The following is an 18087-nucleotide window of genomic DNA, read 5'->3' as shown; positions in this document are numbered from 1 at the left end:
CTTATACTCACATAAATTTGTAGAAAATATCAATTTAGATTCCCCAAAAGGTACAATTAACAACTGTATCACATGCAAAACAAATGTTACTAAAAAGTAAACAAATCTTGACACTTCTAATGATGTGTCTTTAGTACACAAAGAACTAAGATTCCACTAGTCCAAGTGGGTAAAGAGTATGCATATTTAATTTATAAAACATGTAATAAAATAACTAATGAGTACAGTTATTGCATATATATTAATAAGCCTATTAAATTTCAAAAATAAAAAAAGAAATGCAATTAAAAATACAGAATATTTTTCTTCTATTAAATTAACAGACTGGCTAGTTTGTGACCCATTAGGTAGTGTCATACACTGTTGGGGGAATGGTAATTCGTGCAATGATTTACAATTTGTCATTTGTCATTTGATACATTTGTCAATTTGTATCAACAATCTTAAAAATATTCGTATTCACTATCCTTACATTGAATTATACAAATATGTTCTAAGGACATTAAAGATTGAAATATTAACCCCTCTCCCTCATAACAATGACAACAGAAGAAAAGAAACAAACAAAACCAAAGGGACAGCATATGGGAAAAGTTAGACATTAGAATATAAAAGACTTCCTAAATTTGCTTTTAAAATTTACACAGGAAAACTTTATATGATGATGTTACATCAAAGAAAAACAGAAAATAAAATTATAAATTATGAACTCAACTATATATATGTAAAGATCTTAAGTATGTAGGGCCAAACATGAATATTGATTGCCTCTGGTGGATAAATATGATTAATTTTCTTCCTGCATTTTGTCTTGCATATTTTATATAATTTTTAATCAGAAAATTAAGAAATGCAAGCATAAATAAAATAACAACTAGTAAGAAATTAGGACAATCATTGTAACCATGCCAACTAACTAACACACAGTGTAAAAAGTAGACTGAAATGTATAGAAAAGGCTGGCAGCAAGAGATCTTGGTAAGGTCAAAAAAATCAGGACGTTCATGTAAGGAAATGGCCATTAATCTCAAGTCAAAGATATGTTGGAGCATTGCTAAAGCAGCCCAGCAATTCACATATTTGAGGTCTAAGCAATTATACAGTGGGTGAGCAGATGGAAGGAAGCAAGATTGACAGTGATAGTCACTTCAGGACATATGATGTACTGAGACGATCCCCTGATAGACTTCCAAATCAGGTTATTTAGGAGTCCCCTTAGAGTGGAGTGTTTTCAAAGGGTTGGAGACATAGCAACTGGTTCCAGTCACCCTGGCTTTGGGAACTGATGGAAACAAAGGGCCAAACTACACAGGTTCCAACCAGAGAGATGAGATGTTCAGAAGGACCTTCCATTTCAATTTCTGGAATGCACATTTACAAGCCTCAGAACTTGGGCAGAAAAATATTAGGTGGTAAAATAGACATCTATTTGGAATTCAAAATGCCAGAGGGGAGGAGGGTTGGGGATGATGAAATAGATACAGGAGATTAAAAGGTACAAACATCCAGTTATAAAGTAAATGTCATGGGGACAAAAAGCACAGCATAAAAAATGTAGTCAATAATATTGTAATAGATTTGTATGGTGACAGATGATAACTAGATTTACCAGGGTGGACATTTCATACTGCATGTAATTGTTGAAACACTATGTCCTGCACCTGAAACCAGTATAATATTGCATGTCAATTATACTTCAATTAAAAAAATAAGTAATAAATAAAAACTAATACGCCATTGGTTAACATCCAGCAACCATAAGGTTTAAATTAATTTTCAAATGATGAAAAAATACAAACACTTGGAGTAAAAATGATCTATAATGACTGTTTTATAAAACTATAAAAAAAAAAAGTAGCTGTTTTCCTATTGGAGCTGGAGAGTATGTACTAGCACTGGTTTAAAATGATTAATTATAGGTTTTTTCAGATTCCAAGAAAGGCTGGGTTTATCTTGGCCATGACATTCCAAATGGCTAGAGAAGAGGTAAATCTAGCAGACCACAACATGTACACATGAAAGAGCTGGAATAGGACTAGATCAGAAAGAGTCAGATATTGACATCAAAATAAATCATCAAGAGGTCCTCATGTACTAGAAAACATCATACAAATGTAAAATTCTGGTTTATCATATATTTGTCTCATCAAAATTTATGTATAATCAAAGTTCAACATTACTTATCATGTACATGTTAAATTCATGCTGATTTGATGATAACTTGTTAGATTTTTACACCATCTTTTTCATGATGGGACAGAAATTAGGCATTTTGGGTGGCTCAATTTCACCTTAAAATTTTCCTGAGGATGATTGGACCTGTAGATTGGCTTTTCCTGGTAATTATACTTGTAGAAAATTAAGAAAACCAGAATAATTCTACAGATTTAATATCTACACTGTTAAAATATTTATGCTGAACTTGGTATCCTTAAAAAAGTAGCATGTGTTACTGGCATATATGATGTCACAAACAACTTTAGCAGTGAGGATTTATAGTAAGATTCTAGTGTATCTAAGAAAAATAATATTAACAGAAAATATTTCACTTAATTTTATATTTCTACATATTTTTAAACATGTTTGTTTAAATATTTGCTCTGTGATTGGATGTTCTGTTTACTTTACATTCTTTTGTGTACTATTTCTCCATATCTGTGCCAGATATCTCTCTGTACGAAATAGTGAAAGTATCAATCAAAGTATTAAATGATTAAAGTAATGAACAAGCAAAATTACATGACTTCAATTGAAACTCAGATTCGTTTTTTTTTTAAACGTGGGCACTATTTATATATCACCTATGGGTATAATCAGTTTAAACCAATGCCTAGCACATTTCTTTCAGGAAAATCAATGAAATAGGCATAGAAGTGTCCAAGTGGCACTAGGGTCACTCAATGCCAGAGGTATGGAGAGCTCTTGGAGGTGGAGAAGAGGGGCTTGCGAGATTCGAGAGAATTTTTGAATCCTATGAAAGCTTCCGCCTGGAGAGACACTGAAGAGGAATTATAATGTTGGTGTAAGAACATCCTAAGAACACCTAAAAAACAGACAGTCTTTCCTTCAGTAAACACCACAAAGAGGTCCCACTTTCCCCACTTGGTATCTTGTCTTTCAAGATGGAAGTGGCTGTGTGAAGAGCAGGCAAACAGCAAGCAAACAAACAAACAAACAACCTACAATAAACTTCGACCATCTTTCTGGCCTTTGGATCTACCTTGGCTCAAGAGAACTCAACAAACAATGACCAGGATAGAGATGTGGAACCCAATGCCAGACCATAAGAATGGGAAGAAAAGATAACGGGTCATTTAAAAAAATAAACAAATAAAACAGGGATTTAAAGAACAAAAGCCCCAAATAATCATTACAATTCACCCATGTTATGCAGTATTGATGGCTTCAAGAGAGAGGAGTAATGCCTGTAGACTATTCAGAGCAAATGCCTGCCGAAGACCCACCACAGGGGAGTATGCCAGTTTTCTGTGAGATTAAAAAGTCAGGAGAGTAGGAAATAATGAGAAGCAAGGAGTGAGCGATAGTAAAAAGAATTTTGGTAAGCAAAATAATTAGGATGTAATATGTTTTGTAGCACTAAAACTACCACAGACATCAGATATATTTGAAGTCAATTCCTCTACATGGCACAATAAAGAATGCAGCTGTTTGAAATTGAGTTGCTAATCCATTAGAAACATTTCTTTCTTTGCAGGTTATTAAAGTTTTTAAAAAGAGCACAGATCTTAAACAAATGGGGTTTTTAGCTGGAGTTTAAAATCATTTGGAGCATTTTACTGTTATTTGCTTCATTTTTCAGCAATGGATATATTCCTAGACATGGCTCAGGAAATTAACGGGGTTTTGTTGAATAGATGGGCTACCCTTTGGCATAGCGTAGTGCTATTGATTTTTCTCTGTAGAGCTGGATATCAGGTTCCTGGGAGAGCCTGTGTGGGCTCTGAGAGATGTAGTAAGATTCCCAGAAACCTAGCAGAGTCCTCTGTCAGAGCATAGTGTCTGCTGGCATGCTAGCATTTTCTCTTTCACATTTTATAGAAATAGAGCTTTTGGGCAAATAGAGCTTCAGACAAAAAGTGTATTTTGCTCTCTTGTATTAGGCTTTTGACCTGCTCTATGCTTCATACTTGATGAAATCTGAGTCTTTAGATTCTTTGCTATAATAATATATATTTTTTTGCAAATCAATGATATTAACTTATCTCCGTGTCATAGAATTTTTCCTCCAAAATGTTTGCCTCAATATAACTTCCTGAGAGTTGCCGTGATGTTTACGTGTTTGATCTGTGAGAAATCGCAGGTGGGATATTCAATAATGTTGAGCAATTGAACCAGTAACTCTCTTGGGTTCAGTTTCCTAGGACGATTTACTTCCCACAGTGGGCAATTAGTTGTTGCTATGCTCCTCGTCTTTCTGGCACTACTGTGTCCTGATCCCCATTTGTCAGTTATTAATAAATTATGATCTTCTCTCTAATTATCTTTGATTCAGAGCCTTTGAAGAAAAAAGCGTGTAATCATGAGAAAATAGAAGGAATAACAACTCTCAGATATTAAATCAATACACATGCCTGGATTTATTACAGTTTCATAAAGTCACATCTGCTAATTCATAAGCCACTGAGATTTGCTTTTAATGAGAGCTTTCCTAAAATCAGTATTTACATGTGTGATTATAAATATTTGGCTATTTACCATTATTTTAAATTAGGATAGAATGAGACAAAATATTTCCACACAATATTTTTCTTACCAAAATGTACCAAGTTCTGAAACTACATAATTGTAATGATGTTAGAAATGCTAAATATACTAACATATTCATGATACTCATAATCTGAAGAGAATCAGGAGAGAAATCAAACCTGTTGACCTACATTATTATTAATAAAAACTATCGCCACTTGATGCTACCAGGTGTATCATCATTCTGGCATCTGGATGCCCAGATGTCGAATGAATAATATAAGCTAGTGAAGACTTCTTCTTCCTATGTAATACTTCTTTGAAATCACTGCATTTATTTTGTGATAGCACAAAAATTTCAGTAATCAGGAAGAAAGCACATTTATGTGTTAGGTATTCTATTACACTCTTATCAGTGCTTTAACAGTTTTTATTTTCCAAACTATCAACATCAATAGGAAAAAACGAGACAAAGCACTTCAAATGGAGACTGATGTACGGTTTATCCTTAATTCAATAATTTATGAGGTAGATTATGTGGAGAGACACAGAAATCTTTATCTTTTATCTTTCACTTACTGAAGAAGAAAGATGTTTACTCAATATACTATAATTTGCAGTTGAAAGTGTTAAATTTCATGAGAACTACTGATATATTGTTCTGAGACTTCATTGGAAGGAAAAAGGCTTTGGCTAAGAGAATTAAGGAAGATTTTGTGATAGAACACGATGCTGAATGTAGATCTTGACATGTGGGTAAGGTTTAAATACTGAGAGATGAAATGCAGCATAAGAAAAAGGCACGGAGCGAGAGCCTCTTTCCACATTTTCAGTTCTTATGCTGTGTATGAGACTGGCCCTGTCTGCAGATTCAGGTGTGAGCTCCTACCGTGCTGGGCCATACAGTGTAACCTCTCCATCCTCTTCCTAGTTAAGGTCTCAAGTGTTATCAATTGACTTAAGTCTGTGGAGCTGGGTTTTGGGTTCCTGTCAGAACCTGTACCATATGGGCTCTGAGAGTGAAAGGCAAGAACTCTAAAGTCAGAGCTGGGGTCAATACAGCGACCATTCCTTCTTCAGTGATCCAATAACTGTCTGGTCTCCTGCCATCTCAAGGGCCACTCCTCAGTCTCTTTCACCGGATCTTTCTCTTTCACTCTCAGTGTCAGTGTTGATGGGCTCCATCCAAATAATCTCATTTTGATGAGTGGCTTTAAATATCACATTTGTGCCACAGCACTCTTCAATCATGTGCCTCCATACTGCATAGCAGACACTATCTTAGTACCTAGATCAATAAGTGTCTGTACTTTGGATTTTTTTTTTTTATACATCTCTGGAACGTTTCACCTATATGATCTATAATTCTCTTTTAGAATAAGTCACTTTGAATTTGGCTTCTGTCATATGCAACCAAAGGAGTCTAGGTCAAAAAAAAACCATAGTGGTAATGCTGGAAGGTATTTTCAGGAATCCTGAACTCCAACTTCATTCCTCCAATAATGAGATCACTGGGCATTCACTGAGAATCTACACTATAATCTGTTTATTCATGATGAGCACATATCTATCAGAGGAGACATACATAGAATGATGAACTAAAAGTACTTCAGTTGGGAAAAAAAACAGTTTTGAGGAAACACAGAGGTAAAATTAATCAGTTTTCACAAAATGAGGAATGGTCATAAAGTTGGTGATATTTAATGTGTTGATTCTAGAATAAATAACTTATCTGTACAATTTTCCAGTGAAGGACTGGTGAATAATTCATTAAAATCCAATATATTATTTATTTACCTTAGTGTCAAGAAATCACTGGCATTAATTTCTAAAAGGTGTTTTATTTATATTACTGACCAGTTTAGGGGCACTTGGGTGGCTCATTCAGTTAAGCTTCCTACTCTTGATTTAGGCTCAGGTCATGATCTCATGGTATGTGAGTTCAAGTCCCAGGTTGGTCTCTGTGCTGACAGGGTGGAACCTACTTGGGATTCTCTCTCTCCCTCTCTCTCTGCCCCTCCCCTGCTCTGTCTGTCTCTCTCTATCTCTCAAGATAAATAAGTAAGTAAATAAGTAAGTAAATAAATAAATAGAATTATATATTGCTGATCAGTGTGGAAAGGTTTTAAATGTTAATTAATACCATTATTTTTGGCAATAGAGAATCAGTGACTTTGTATACAAGAATTCAGAGTTTCACTAAGATCATACAGTTTAAAGCTTTACAAGTCATGGGGGAAGCTGTCTAATGAAGAACTAAGTCCTAAAGTCAGAGCTGCATTCAAGCCCCAGGCCCCCACTAACTAACTGTATACAGTAATTTATATTCTAGACATTTTCTCAGAAGGAAAAAAATAACCCATGGATAAGGATCTCTGCCATCTTGGATCTTTAGACAAAAAATTAACACAAGAAATATACTTTTAGTAATATAATGGCAATTAAGTGTCATGAAGAGTCAAATCAAGGTAAGAGAGATCTGATATGCAGCAGAAGGAATCATGGGCTATGATTTTAGTTAGCTCGATTGAGAGGATGGGATTTTGTAAAGACTTGAAAGCTGGAGGAAGCCACGTGCTTCTCTGGGGCAAGGGAGCTCTAGGCCACAGGAAGAGCCAGTGCAAAAGCCTCAAGCCTGCACCATTTTTACAATGGTCAAGAAACGGAAAGAAGATAATTTTATCAAGCATAAATTGAAGATAGAACTAATACTGAGACATAGTTGTGTGAAATATTACACGTACAACCCTTGGAACAATGCCTAGTAGGTAGTATGTAATTCATGCTAGACCTTATTGTACTTATTATTACCAACATTATTACTGTGTTATTCCATTAGGCAAAGAGGCTTCTCTGAAGGTTTTATAATACTTCATGCCCTTTAAAAATCACTCACTTAGGAAGCTATTATACTTTGATATCAAAAGTAGGCAGAGCTCTGGCACTTGTCTGAATTAAATTACACTCAAAATGCCTGCATTTTTTTTTTTTATTTTGACTCCAAATAAGTTTGAAGGAAAGTTTCTAAGTCCAGTGGATTTTACCATCAAAACCACTGTTTTTCCTAACCATTGTTTTTCCTAACATAAGAAATGTGACAGGCATGTAATAAGAACTCATTTTTTTTTTTTTTTTTTAGTTAATGAATCAGATCACCATTGTGGTAGAAAGAAAAAAAGTTACCATTTAGGAGGATTCTAATTTAAACCCTCTTTTTTATCCATAGCTGTTGTAATTCTGTTTATGAAATTCTGTCCATTGATCTGACCACGAAATTAAAGTGGAAACACTTTGAGAAAAGAACATTATCTTCTTATTTCACATGCCTGGACTTATCTTGGTGTTTGATGTGCAACAGATGTTCAATAAATGTTTGTAATATATGAAGAATATGTCATTTACAACGTGTTATACATTAAGAGATTTGAACCAATTTACAAAAGGCTAAATTTTAATAGTATTTTTAAGTAAAAAAAAAAAAAAACAAAAAAAACCAAAAAACCCTGAAGCAACATCTTACCTAAATCTACTAGTTTTTTTTTTTCCTTGAAATTTCTAACATGGTCTCAGTATCTTAATTTTGATAGGTTAGCCTTCAAGTACACTATCCACTGAAGAATTTTTGCCTCAGAAAACTATGAGACATTTCAAGTCAATTGAGTTCCAATTGTTTAATAAACAAAGAGAGAAATAAGAGTTAGCGGTCATACATGGAGCTACAGGATTTGAACACGAACAGGACAAACAAGGGGAGATCTCTTGCTGAGAAAATAATCATTTTTACAATAAGCCGTGACTCAGACTCAATTTATAATCTCAGGAGCATCATAGTATTAAAGTCATACATTAGTAATCTTAAAATCACACCCAAGGTTAAGCAGCTTGAGGAAATTCTTCTACCTTTTCTTCTACCCCATAGGTTTTTTATTTTGTTTTCCATTTCTAAAATTGGTAAACAGATTTAACTTCTTTGTACTTACATGCAAAAATAAGTGGAAATGTGTGGGAGTGCATGTATATAATGTTTGTATCTTTGACTCCTGAGCATACATGTGGCATTGATTGAAATAAAAATCAAATCTCTACAATTTTCTTAAAAAATAAATTCATGAGGGGCGCCTGGGTGGCGCAGTCGGTTAAGCGTCCGACTTCAGCCAGGTCACGATCTCGCGGTCCGTGAGTTCGAGCCCCGCGTCAGGCTCTGGGCTGATGGCTCGGAGCCTGGAGCCTGTTTCCGATTCTGTGTCTCCCTCTCTCTCTGCCCCTCCCCCGTTCATGCTCTGTCTCTCTCTGTCCCAAAAATAAATAAAAAAAAAAAAAAAAAAAAAAAAACGTTGAAAAAAAAAAAATAAATAAATTCATGAGTGTGTAATAAATAAGGGATCAGAAACAAAGTATTAAAATATATTGTTTAAAACCAGGTTGTCTATGTTGACCAAGGTTCAAAGAAGAAATAGTTTTTCTACACTGAAAGATGTTTTCCTTTATATGTTCAGTACCAGTAGGTCCTGTTAATTTAAGCTTTATACCAGGTTAAGAAGTATCCAGTAATCAAGAATTAGGCCTCAAGCTTGAAATGGAGACGGTGGAAAAAAAGTAACTTAATATAATCAAGATCATCTTTAAAGGAAAGGAAAATAGAAGAAGGACACTGCAAAAGACTTTCTCAAACATGTAACTGGAAGTGTGGAGATGACAATCAGTGATGAAAAGTTTGTTCATTAAATGATTTATATCTATAAAGTAGTATATATAAGGGGAAAAACTCAATAAACTTAGTATATAATAAGAAAGTTATCAATGTGCGTTGTCATTACTGATAAAAGAGAAAGATTAAAAAACAATTACAACATGCTGTGCATATCAGGAGGCTTAATTTATATCCATTCTAGGGTAATTAGCTCATAGTTTGCTAAGGACATGTCAATTGTTTTGTACTGCAATAAAAAATCCATTTAAAATTAATGGTGAAGAAAGTAAAAACGAGAATCTAAACCCTGCAGAAAATGCTCTATGGAATATTTAGCACCTTTAAACAGGAAGATCACACAAATTCTAAGATTGATAGAATCCTAAGGTGTTATAATTCTTTCTGTTTTTTTAAATGGAACTTTTTCCTTCAAGATGGATATTTGCCTATATTATTTTAAACTCTATCTAAGTAGAAAGACTCCAAGAGGTTTTGGTGTAATCAATTTTAGCCTAAAAAGATTAGAAAGTCTCTATATTTGATTTATGTTTTATCTTTCAATTTATTTTAGAATAAAAAAGATAATTTTTTCTTTGAAGTAGATTAGTCCCATAGTATTCAATATGTTATAATCCTCATTTTTTTTTATCTGGTCTGAATAGAAATACAAATCACCAGTGAATATGTGTCTTCAAGACGTACTTTCTCCAGGGTCCAAACGACATAAATTTCCAATATATATTACATTCAAGTGATATTAATATTTTTTCAATATATAAAAATTAATTCATCTTTATCACCACTGAGGAGCCAAATTATTTGCAATTAAAAGACATTTTACCTAGGAGCAAATATCTGGTTTTTAATATAGTCAAGAGGTTAAAAGTGACAAAAAAAAGTTCAGAGTGAGAGGATAAAGTCATTATATTTTTGTGGATGTTTATCAGTCATATTTTGGCAAAGACAGGAGGGAGAAACATATATAATTCAATGTCTTAAGACCATTCCTAGAACAGTTTTTTTTTCAATAATTTGTCAGTATTCATAAATAATTTCCCACATATTATTAGGTTTTGGCCACATTTCTTCATTTATGTTTTCCTTTATTTGACAAATCTTTATTGAGTTAATTCAGGACACTGGGTACTATGAGATGGATATGGCTTTCTTAGTCCAGACAAAAATTATGAAGCTCATTGTCTTGAATGAGATAGGCAAAGACTTTAAGAATCATTTAATTTAGCTTTTGAATAAGTATACTTATGTAAAACAACATAAAATAACTTATACATGAAAAATACAAATGGCCAGATATGTTTTTATCATAAGACAAATGCCCCCTTAAATTCAAGAATATCCATTCCAAAAAATGAAGTAATGAAAATTTCATGCAAAAAAATTGCTGGTAAAAAAAGTATAAACCTCAGAGTTTGGGGGATAAAATTTGTTTTCCCTTAAGTTGGAAATTCCTAGTCCCTGTATAGTAAGTACCATTAAGAAAAATTTAATATGAATACATGATGCACAAATTCATAAGGTATTGCTATTTTTAAAAAGTAATGTACTTCTACAAGACAATGTATACAAAAAATTATCTTAGCAAGTCACAGATTTAGTTCTGTTAAAAATTAAGCTTTGTATCTTGGGTGTAGCTGTGATTCTAGTACAGCTGAGAAATTACACTAAAATTTAATTATTCTCATGCAGCAAACCCAAGTACATATGGAATTTATGTGGTGCGTGTGTGTGCACATGGACACTAGAGCATTGTTATCCTTCAGTTATCAAGTAATGGGTAAATTAAATCTTCTCTCAAACACTTCATCTAATGCTACAGATACATATGTATCTGTATACATATGTATATATGTATACGTGTGTGTGTGTGTGTGTGTGTGTGTGTGTGTGTGTGTGTTGGGGAAGAAAAATTTTTGAGAACAGTGGCTGATTCACATACAAGTAAGCAAGAATCCATAGCTGAATGTCATCAGTAAATTCACATTAACAATACTTAGGTTAAATAAATATACTGTGGCTAAGTATACAATAAGATATATTCTATATATATTTGATTTGTCCTTTAATAAACCCTCAAACATACAGACTTATTGGATTCTAGATCTTGATCTTTCCTTCTGTTTTATTCACTTCCTCTAAGTGTGGACATAACAAATACAACATCTTCTTATAATCCCCACGTCCCTAACTATAACTAACACTTCCGGATTTATTGGAAATGAAGAAGCCAACTCATACCTCAGTCAGAAGTAAAGAAATGATATTACAAACCAGCTCTGCAATTGTATCATAGTTATCTATCCTTTTGAGGTAGAAAAGACTCATATCACGTGGAAGGTTCCTTAACAGTTACCAGACAATTATCTTATTTGACCAAAATCTGAGCAAGTTTTCATGACAACATTTTTATCTCCCAGGAAGCAGGGACATCATCAGAGCATTCTCCCCAGGTGACTTCAGAGAAGAACGAACAGTGGGGTACCAGCCAGCCAGCTTTCTGGTCCAATAGGCTAGCTGTCCTCAAAAGAACACAAACTGCTTCCTACCTAGAAATTCTAAAAGTGCATCACTGCTATTCTCGCATTAAACATAAGTGATGATTTCTATACACATTCTTAAGAAAATTTTGAACATTCTTAAATAAACAGGAACTAGAAGAAAAGGAATTTTCATATACAAAAAGAAAGGATGTTCAAAGGAATATATTCAACAGTGTTTTATGAAAATAAATTACTGTAATTTAAGGCTATAGTTATAAATCTTTTCAGAATATAATATGCAGTATATTGAAAAGTGCCCAATTCTGTATATTTATGAGTTGAATATGTGCTGAAGAGTCAAAAGTAAGTAAGTAGAACAGTAACAAAATTAATATGAATATTGATTTCCTGACCTTTTTTTTTTTGGACCTTACATAACAATTTCACATATTTGTGCAAGTCTAAATATTTCCATGAAGACTCTCATCAAGTTATCTGCAATAGTCTACCACCAACACATTTTCAAATGGATGGCACTAATTACTGAATGTCCCTTCTGACAGTGGCCTAGTGAAAAATAGAAACATGTTTGTAGTAGGGATACAGTGCGCTCATGCCTTGATTCATTTACTTATTGTTATTTTAAAAATCTTTTTGAAGGTTGATTATGCTCAGCTCAGTGTCAGGAAATACTTCCTACAGAAGTTCTTCTTGGGTCTCTACCTCTTGTTTTTGTTCACAATAAAAAATGTAGATGTGCAACACACATGTTAATGTATCTATTGATACAATATTCAGTGCAATTCACTGCGAATCCGTACAATGATTGATGTAGTCGGGCTGAAATCATCCAGAAGCTGAAAATAAAAGCAGTCATTAAAAAGGGTTGTTTATTTCTCTGTTTTCCAGAGTGTCTGCTTCATATCCATCACCCTGTTAGGAAAGAATCCTGGCTAAGTAGAATTATTAGTATTATTCTTATGTATCTACCAGGCACAGGCATAGGTCTTCCCTAACACTAAAACTGAAATGACTATAAATATTTTTGAGACAAAATGAATCAGATTTAAAAAACTGTATCAGAAAAAATATGGTTAAAGATAGAATCAATAATACCAAGTTATTCATTATCTTGTGAAGACAGCATACCTGAAAAGGAGAAATTGTGTGCTTAAATGTTAGCCCTCATATGGACAAGGCAAGGCTTAAAAATATCTCTTATATTGTGGTTATCTACTGACATATTTGCTTGCCTGATTTGTTTTGGGATGTGCTTAACAGCCAAATGGTCAGATCAAGGTAAAGAAGAGATCAGCTGCAAAAGTTCAAAATCACAGCTTCCTCTCTTACCTTCCACTGAGGAGGAAGCCGATAACCACTGCCAACAAAATGACTCCCACTGTCACAGACACAGCAATTATAGGAATCTGGCTTTGATCGCTGGAGGCTGCAACTGCTGATAGAAGACACAGAAAACGGAGCCCGCGGTTAAAGAGATCATATGCATTCAAATAAGAGCTGCTTAATAGTCGGTAATCGATGCATGGTTTAAACAATTCACCCACACTTGGCCGAGATTTCCCCCTAATATCTCTGCTCAATGGTGTGTAATTGAAAAGACATCTTTAGGAGAAAATATTTACTCTCCAAATGGAAATTTGAAAGAATCACTAAGTCACTGATTATTTCCTTGTCATCATAAAAAATGAATGTAATTGTTTGCAGAGTATTTATCTAGGGATCTTAGGTTTGCAAGATAAAATGAAACTTAGTCCTTGATACCAAACCCCTTACTCTAAAAGGAGGTGCTAAGTATCCGAGATTTGACATTTTAGAGTTTGCATGTGGCTGTTTCTAGGAGAAAAATCTTGACACCTCAGACAGGGTTTTTTTCCCATAGACATATGTTGAAGTCCAAAATATTGCGGTTATGGCTTCAGTGAAGTTAATATCATATTCTGAATATAATTTTGAAAATCATAATTTCTAGCAGAATATCATCCGTGAGTATACTTTATATATAGGACTACGTTTTGAAAAATATCAAGACATACACTTAGAACTTTGAGAAGTCTACAGTAAGATTAAATTCATTTACATCATACTTTTTAAATACATGGATTTAGATGAAATATTATATATTTTAACTGTACAATTACCATAATAAAAGGAATACGGACCTGTTAAGATAGTTGTACCTAAATAAGTATGGGGATATTTCTTTCATGCTGATATCTGCACTGTGTTAGAATAAGAACGCTACAGAGCAAAATTAATTTTACTAATGTTCTCAAGAAACCCTCAGTAAGATACCTACCATGCTATTGTTTAACAATATCATCACTTTGATTAATTCAGAGTGGCATTAGTTACCCTCTTAACAAATTTTAAGTCGTCAAGAGTAATAACAACTATAATTTCCCTGTTAGAACCCTTTACCAGCTATTGGCCCCATCAATAGTTTTGGACATCCAAACACTTCCCTTTCTATTCTTGTCACCTCTCCCTTGATTCTTTCAAACCAAAATTGACTTACTCTCTGACCACTTCTTGCATTTGATCTACAATTTGATCTTTTAGACCTGTCTTCAGACCCAATATCACTAGTAGCTTGTTCATGTACGAGAAAGACTCTTATTGACAGTCTAAATCTATGTTCTTACCCTCCCTTTTCTTGGGTAATAATAGTTGCAGTTCAATGGTTCTTTATCTTGATTTTCTCCTTTATTCTCTGATATTGAGATCTGTGGTAGGGAATTTAAAACTGCTGAGCAGTATAAATGCGTAGGGCAAATCTACTCCACTATCACTAGTAACCTTCCCCAAGGTTTGCTTTATTAGTCTCTAAACTCAGATTACTTATAGCATTGCTTTTCTCGGTTCTTTAATTTTCTTTTTGGCAAGAGGTAATGTTTCTAGAAAAAATCATGCAGACATGGTCCACACACATTCAATGTTATTTTTATTAGGCTCTAACTGCTCTTCCAATATTTTTTATTCTTTCTTCTTAATTTCCTAATAAAATCATCATAATGAGTCTTCCTTATTTTCTCAAAACACTAATCTATTACGATTTCTCATGTTTCAATAATGTTAAACTGTATAGATTAAAGAGCAATCAAGTCTGAACTCTATGGTTAAATAAAACTGGATGGTTATGTAGTTTCCTTTGCTTCACCTAACTCCAATGTTAGAATCCTTCCTATCTCTTCCAAGACCTGGCTCCTTCAAAGGTCTCCCTCCAGGAGATCTTTTATCCAGCAGTCAATTATAGGCTACTTGTCTGCTACCTCCAAGCCTGAACAGATAATTCTTCTTAGTGGAAACAAATCCTTATACCTAAACTTACTGATGTTGGTTCAACTTAAATTTGAAAACAGGTCCAACATTTACTAGGGATATAGGCCAAAGCAAAGTATTTAACTTTATCAAGGCTCATTTCATTAATCTCCAAACAGGAATAATTTTCCTGGATCATTATAATTCCGTTTAGAGATAATATTTAGCACAGTGCTTCTACTATTGACAGCCTTAAATAATTAGTAGATATTATTTTTACACATTGTTATCTTCTGCTTTATTGAATTATTCTTTCTTATTTAACACCTTGATTGTTATCTAGAGCAGTATTGTTATTTTTATTTATGTATTATTTATTATTATCTGATAACCAACATTATTAAATTCCCTCTGCAACTTATCTTCTTCTGCCTTTGAGTTCTATGCATGACATTCTTGCTAAACACAATGAGTGCTCTTCCATTTACTTTACCATGAATCATAAGGTATTTGCCTTTGTTGAACATAAACTTCAACCTTGAGGCTCTGCTTCATCTTGGTTTGTAGAACATCAGATGAGGCGTTTTTCCCCTTTTCTCCCCACACTGAAGCTCTACTTTGTCAGTTCCGTTGGCTCCACATTCTCTCCCTACATCTTCTGCATGAAAAATTCCTGATGAATGCTCCTGATCCTCCACACTTCTCTCCTTACTCTTTAATCTTTTTCTGTCTTTCTCCCTTCCTGCTTCCTTTTCTCTCTACCCTTTATGGGTACTTTTATGCTTTATGACATCAGTTAACTCTAAGCTCATGAGTCCCAAATTTATATTTACAACTCTTACTTTACTTCACTTCAAAGCATGACCCTATTAAAAAAACAAAAACAAAAACTACTTTCCTTTTATTTGGATTCATTTTCATATACAAATAGCATTTTTATACCACATCCACCCCAAGGACATTAACAAAAACACATCAATAAATAAACACCATAAATCGAACCACAAACCAGACTAATTTGATCTCTTTTCTTCTGGTTTCTTTTAACTATCACTGAATTTTTCTTAACTCCTACTTGGCCATTAATTACCAAACATTTTTGTGTTTCTTCTGTTTTTTCCCACAAACTATATTTTTTTGTCCAACACTCACCTATTTGATTCAAATCTACTGGACTATTGTTCACTGGTTTTATAAATGTTTCCTTTGCCTTCTATGTGTTCACATAAATATCCAAAAATATCACTTTGATCATGTTTCTCTGATCAAACATTTAATAAATGCCTACTACCTATAAAAAAATTCCCAAATTCTCCATCTAGACTTCAAAAGCCCTTTTAAACAAATTCTAACAAATCTTTCTGGTCTCAATGGGCCATTTTGGGAACTCTGAGATACTATTTTGGAGAAAGGGGGCATGATCAATCAGAGGTAGGGATAAAAACAGGGCAATTTCTGGTTAACCAAACTATTAATTTTGAGAAAAAAAAATACTCGTGCTTAGTACTGTCAAATGCTTCATTTTTAACAATTGACAAGATCTAATCTAACAATATATTAAAATATGCACCTAGGTATGGGATATTAGCTTGCAATAAAATATTTTTAATGGCATACTAAAAATTTCAAATGATTAATACATTTTATGAAAATATTTTGTTAATAATGCCAAATCACAAACATTCACATTTACATTTTTTCCTCTACCGTTCACTTAAATCAGATAGTTTTGTATAATAGATAATTAAATCAAGGGTCTATGAGGAAGAATTTCAATAATACATTTTCATTTTTTAAAAAATGTGCAGCTTTGGGGTGCCTGGGTGGCTCAGTCAGTTGAGCATCTGACTTCGGCCCAGGTCATGATCTCATGGTTCATGGGTTCAAGCCCTGTGTCAGACTCTGTGCTGATGCCTCAGGGCCTGGAGCCTGCTTCGGATTCTGTGTCTCCCTCTCTCTCTCTGCCCCTCCCTAGCTCATGCTTGCTCTCTCTCTGTCAAAAAAAAAATAAACTTTAAGAAAAAATGTGCAGCTTTTCCTAAGTTCCTTGATGGGCTTTAATTATTTTATTATTTCAAATGTATTAATTATTTTGTGAGCTATTTCTAATAAAACATAATTCATCAAGATTTTATGCTATTTGTTCATTGTTTGCCCTGACTGCATCAATTATATCCCCAATATATCAACTAACTTGAAAATATATAGAATTGATAAGGTAATGTCAATGCCTTCATACATTTTCATTCTTTAGCACCAGAGGAAAAAAAATTATAAGCACAGTATGATCCATGATTATTACTTTAATATATCATTGAGTTTTTTAATCTTTAAAGATAACAAATTTCTAGTCACTCACATTTCCTATTTTTTTAATCCGTGATGTATTTTTGGAAGAATAGTTAAGGAATGTTTTGGGAATGCTTAAAAGCAAATTTGGGGCAATGTAACACACTACTATTAAAATAATATTAATTATAGACACTAATATTTTTTAGTAAATAATGTTTATTTTTCAATAACTATATACTTACATTATCCTGGGGAACTTTAAGCTAGTATATACTGAGAAGTCATGTTGCTTATCTCATTTTGTTTCTCATACTCCATATTGTGTAGATATTCTCCACATTTTAGCTATATATTTAGATAGTTAATCATGAATCTGAAAAGATTTGTTAAAGCCATATTATGAGGGTTTTTGAAGGCCCAGCTGAAAATTTGGGGTCTTTCTTCCACAGCTGTAACTATCTATTCATTTTCTTGATTAAGATAATTTGATCAAAGCCATAATTTTTGATATGCAATATGAGCACATACGAATTAATGGGGAAATTTAGAACAACCTGGGTGGGAAATACACACATGAAAAGATGGTGAACATCATTAGCCAACAGGGATTTCAAATTAAAA

At 33.5% G+C, this 18087-nt stretch overlaps 1 protein-coding gene across 2 annotated transcripts in view; it reads right to left on the bottom strand.

Moving 5' to 3' along the window:
* The window catches only part of EPHA5 (EPH receptor A5), a 338394-nt gene that overhangs the window by 64205 nt on the left and 256102 nt on the right, over positions 1 to 18087 (bottom strand). For both annotated transcript variants that reach the window (XM_042984445.1, XM_042984446.1), the window contains exon 8: positions 13246 to 13351. In XM_042984445.1, the coding sequence (XP_042840379.1) occupies positions 13246 to 13351 (106 nt within the window). The remainder of the gene's footprint in view (positions 1 to 13245; positions 13352 to 18087) is intronic.

Source organism: Panthera tigris, chromosome B1 (genome assembly GCF_018350195.1).
Source record: "Panthera tigris isolate Pti1 chromosome B1, P.tigris_Pti1_mat1.1, whole genome shotgun sequence".
Taxonomy (NCBI): Eukaryota; Metazoa; Chordata; class Mammalia; order Carnivora; family Felidae; genus Panthera; species Panthera tigris.
Note: the sequence above shows the minus strand (reverse complement) of the source record. Positions and strands in the feature narration are given on the sequence as shown.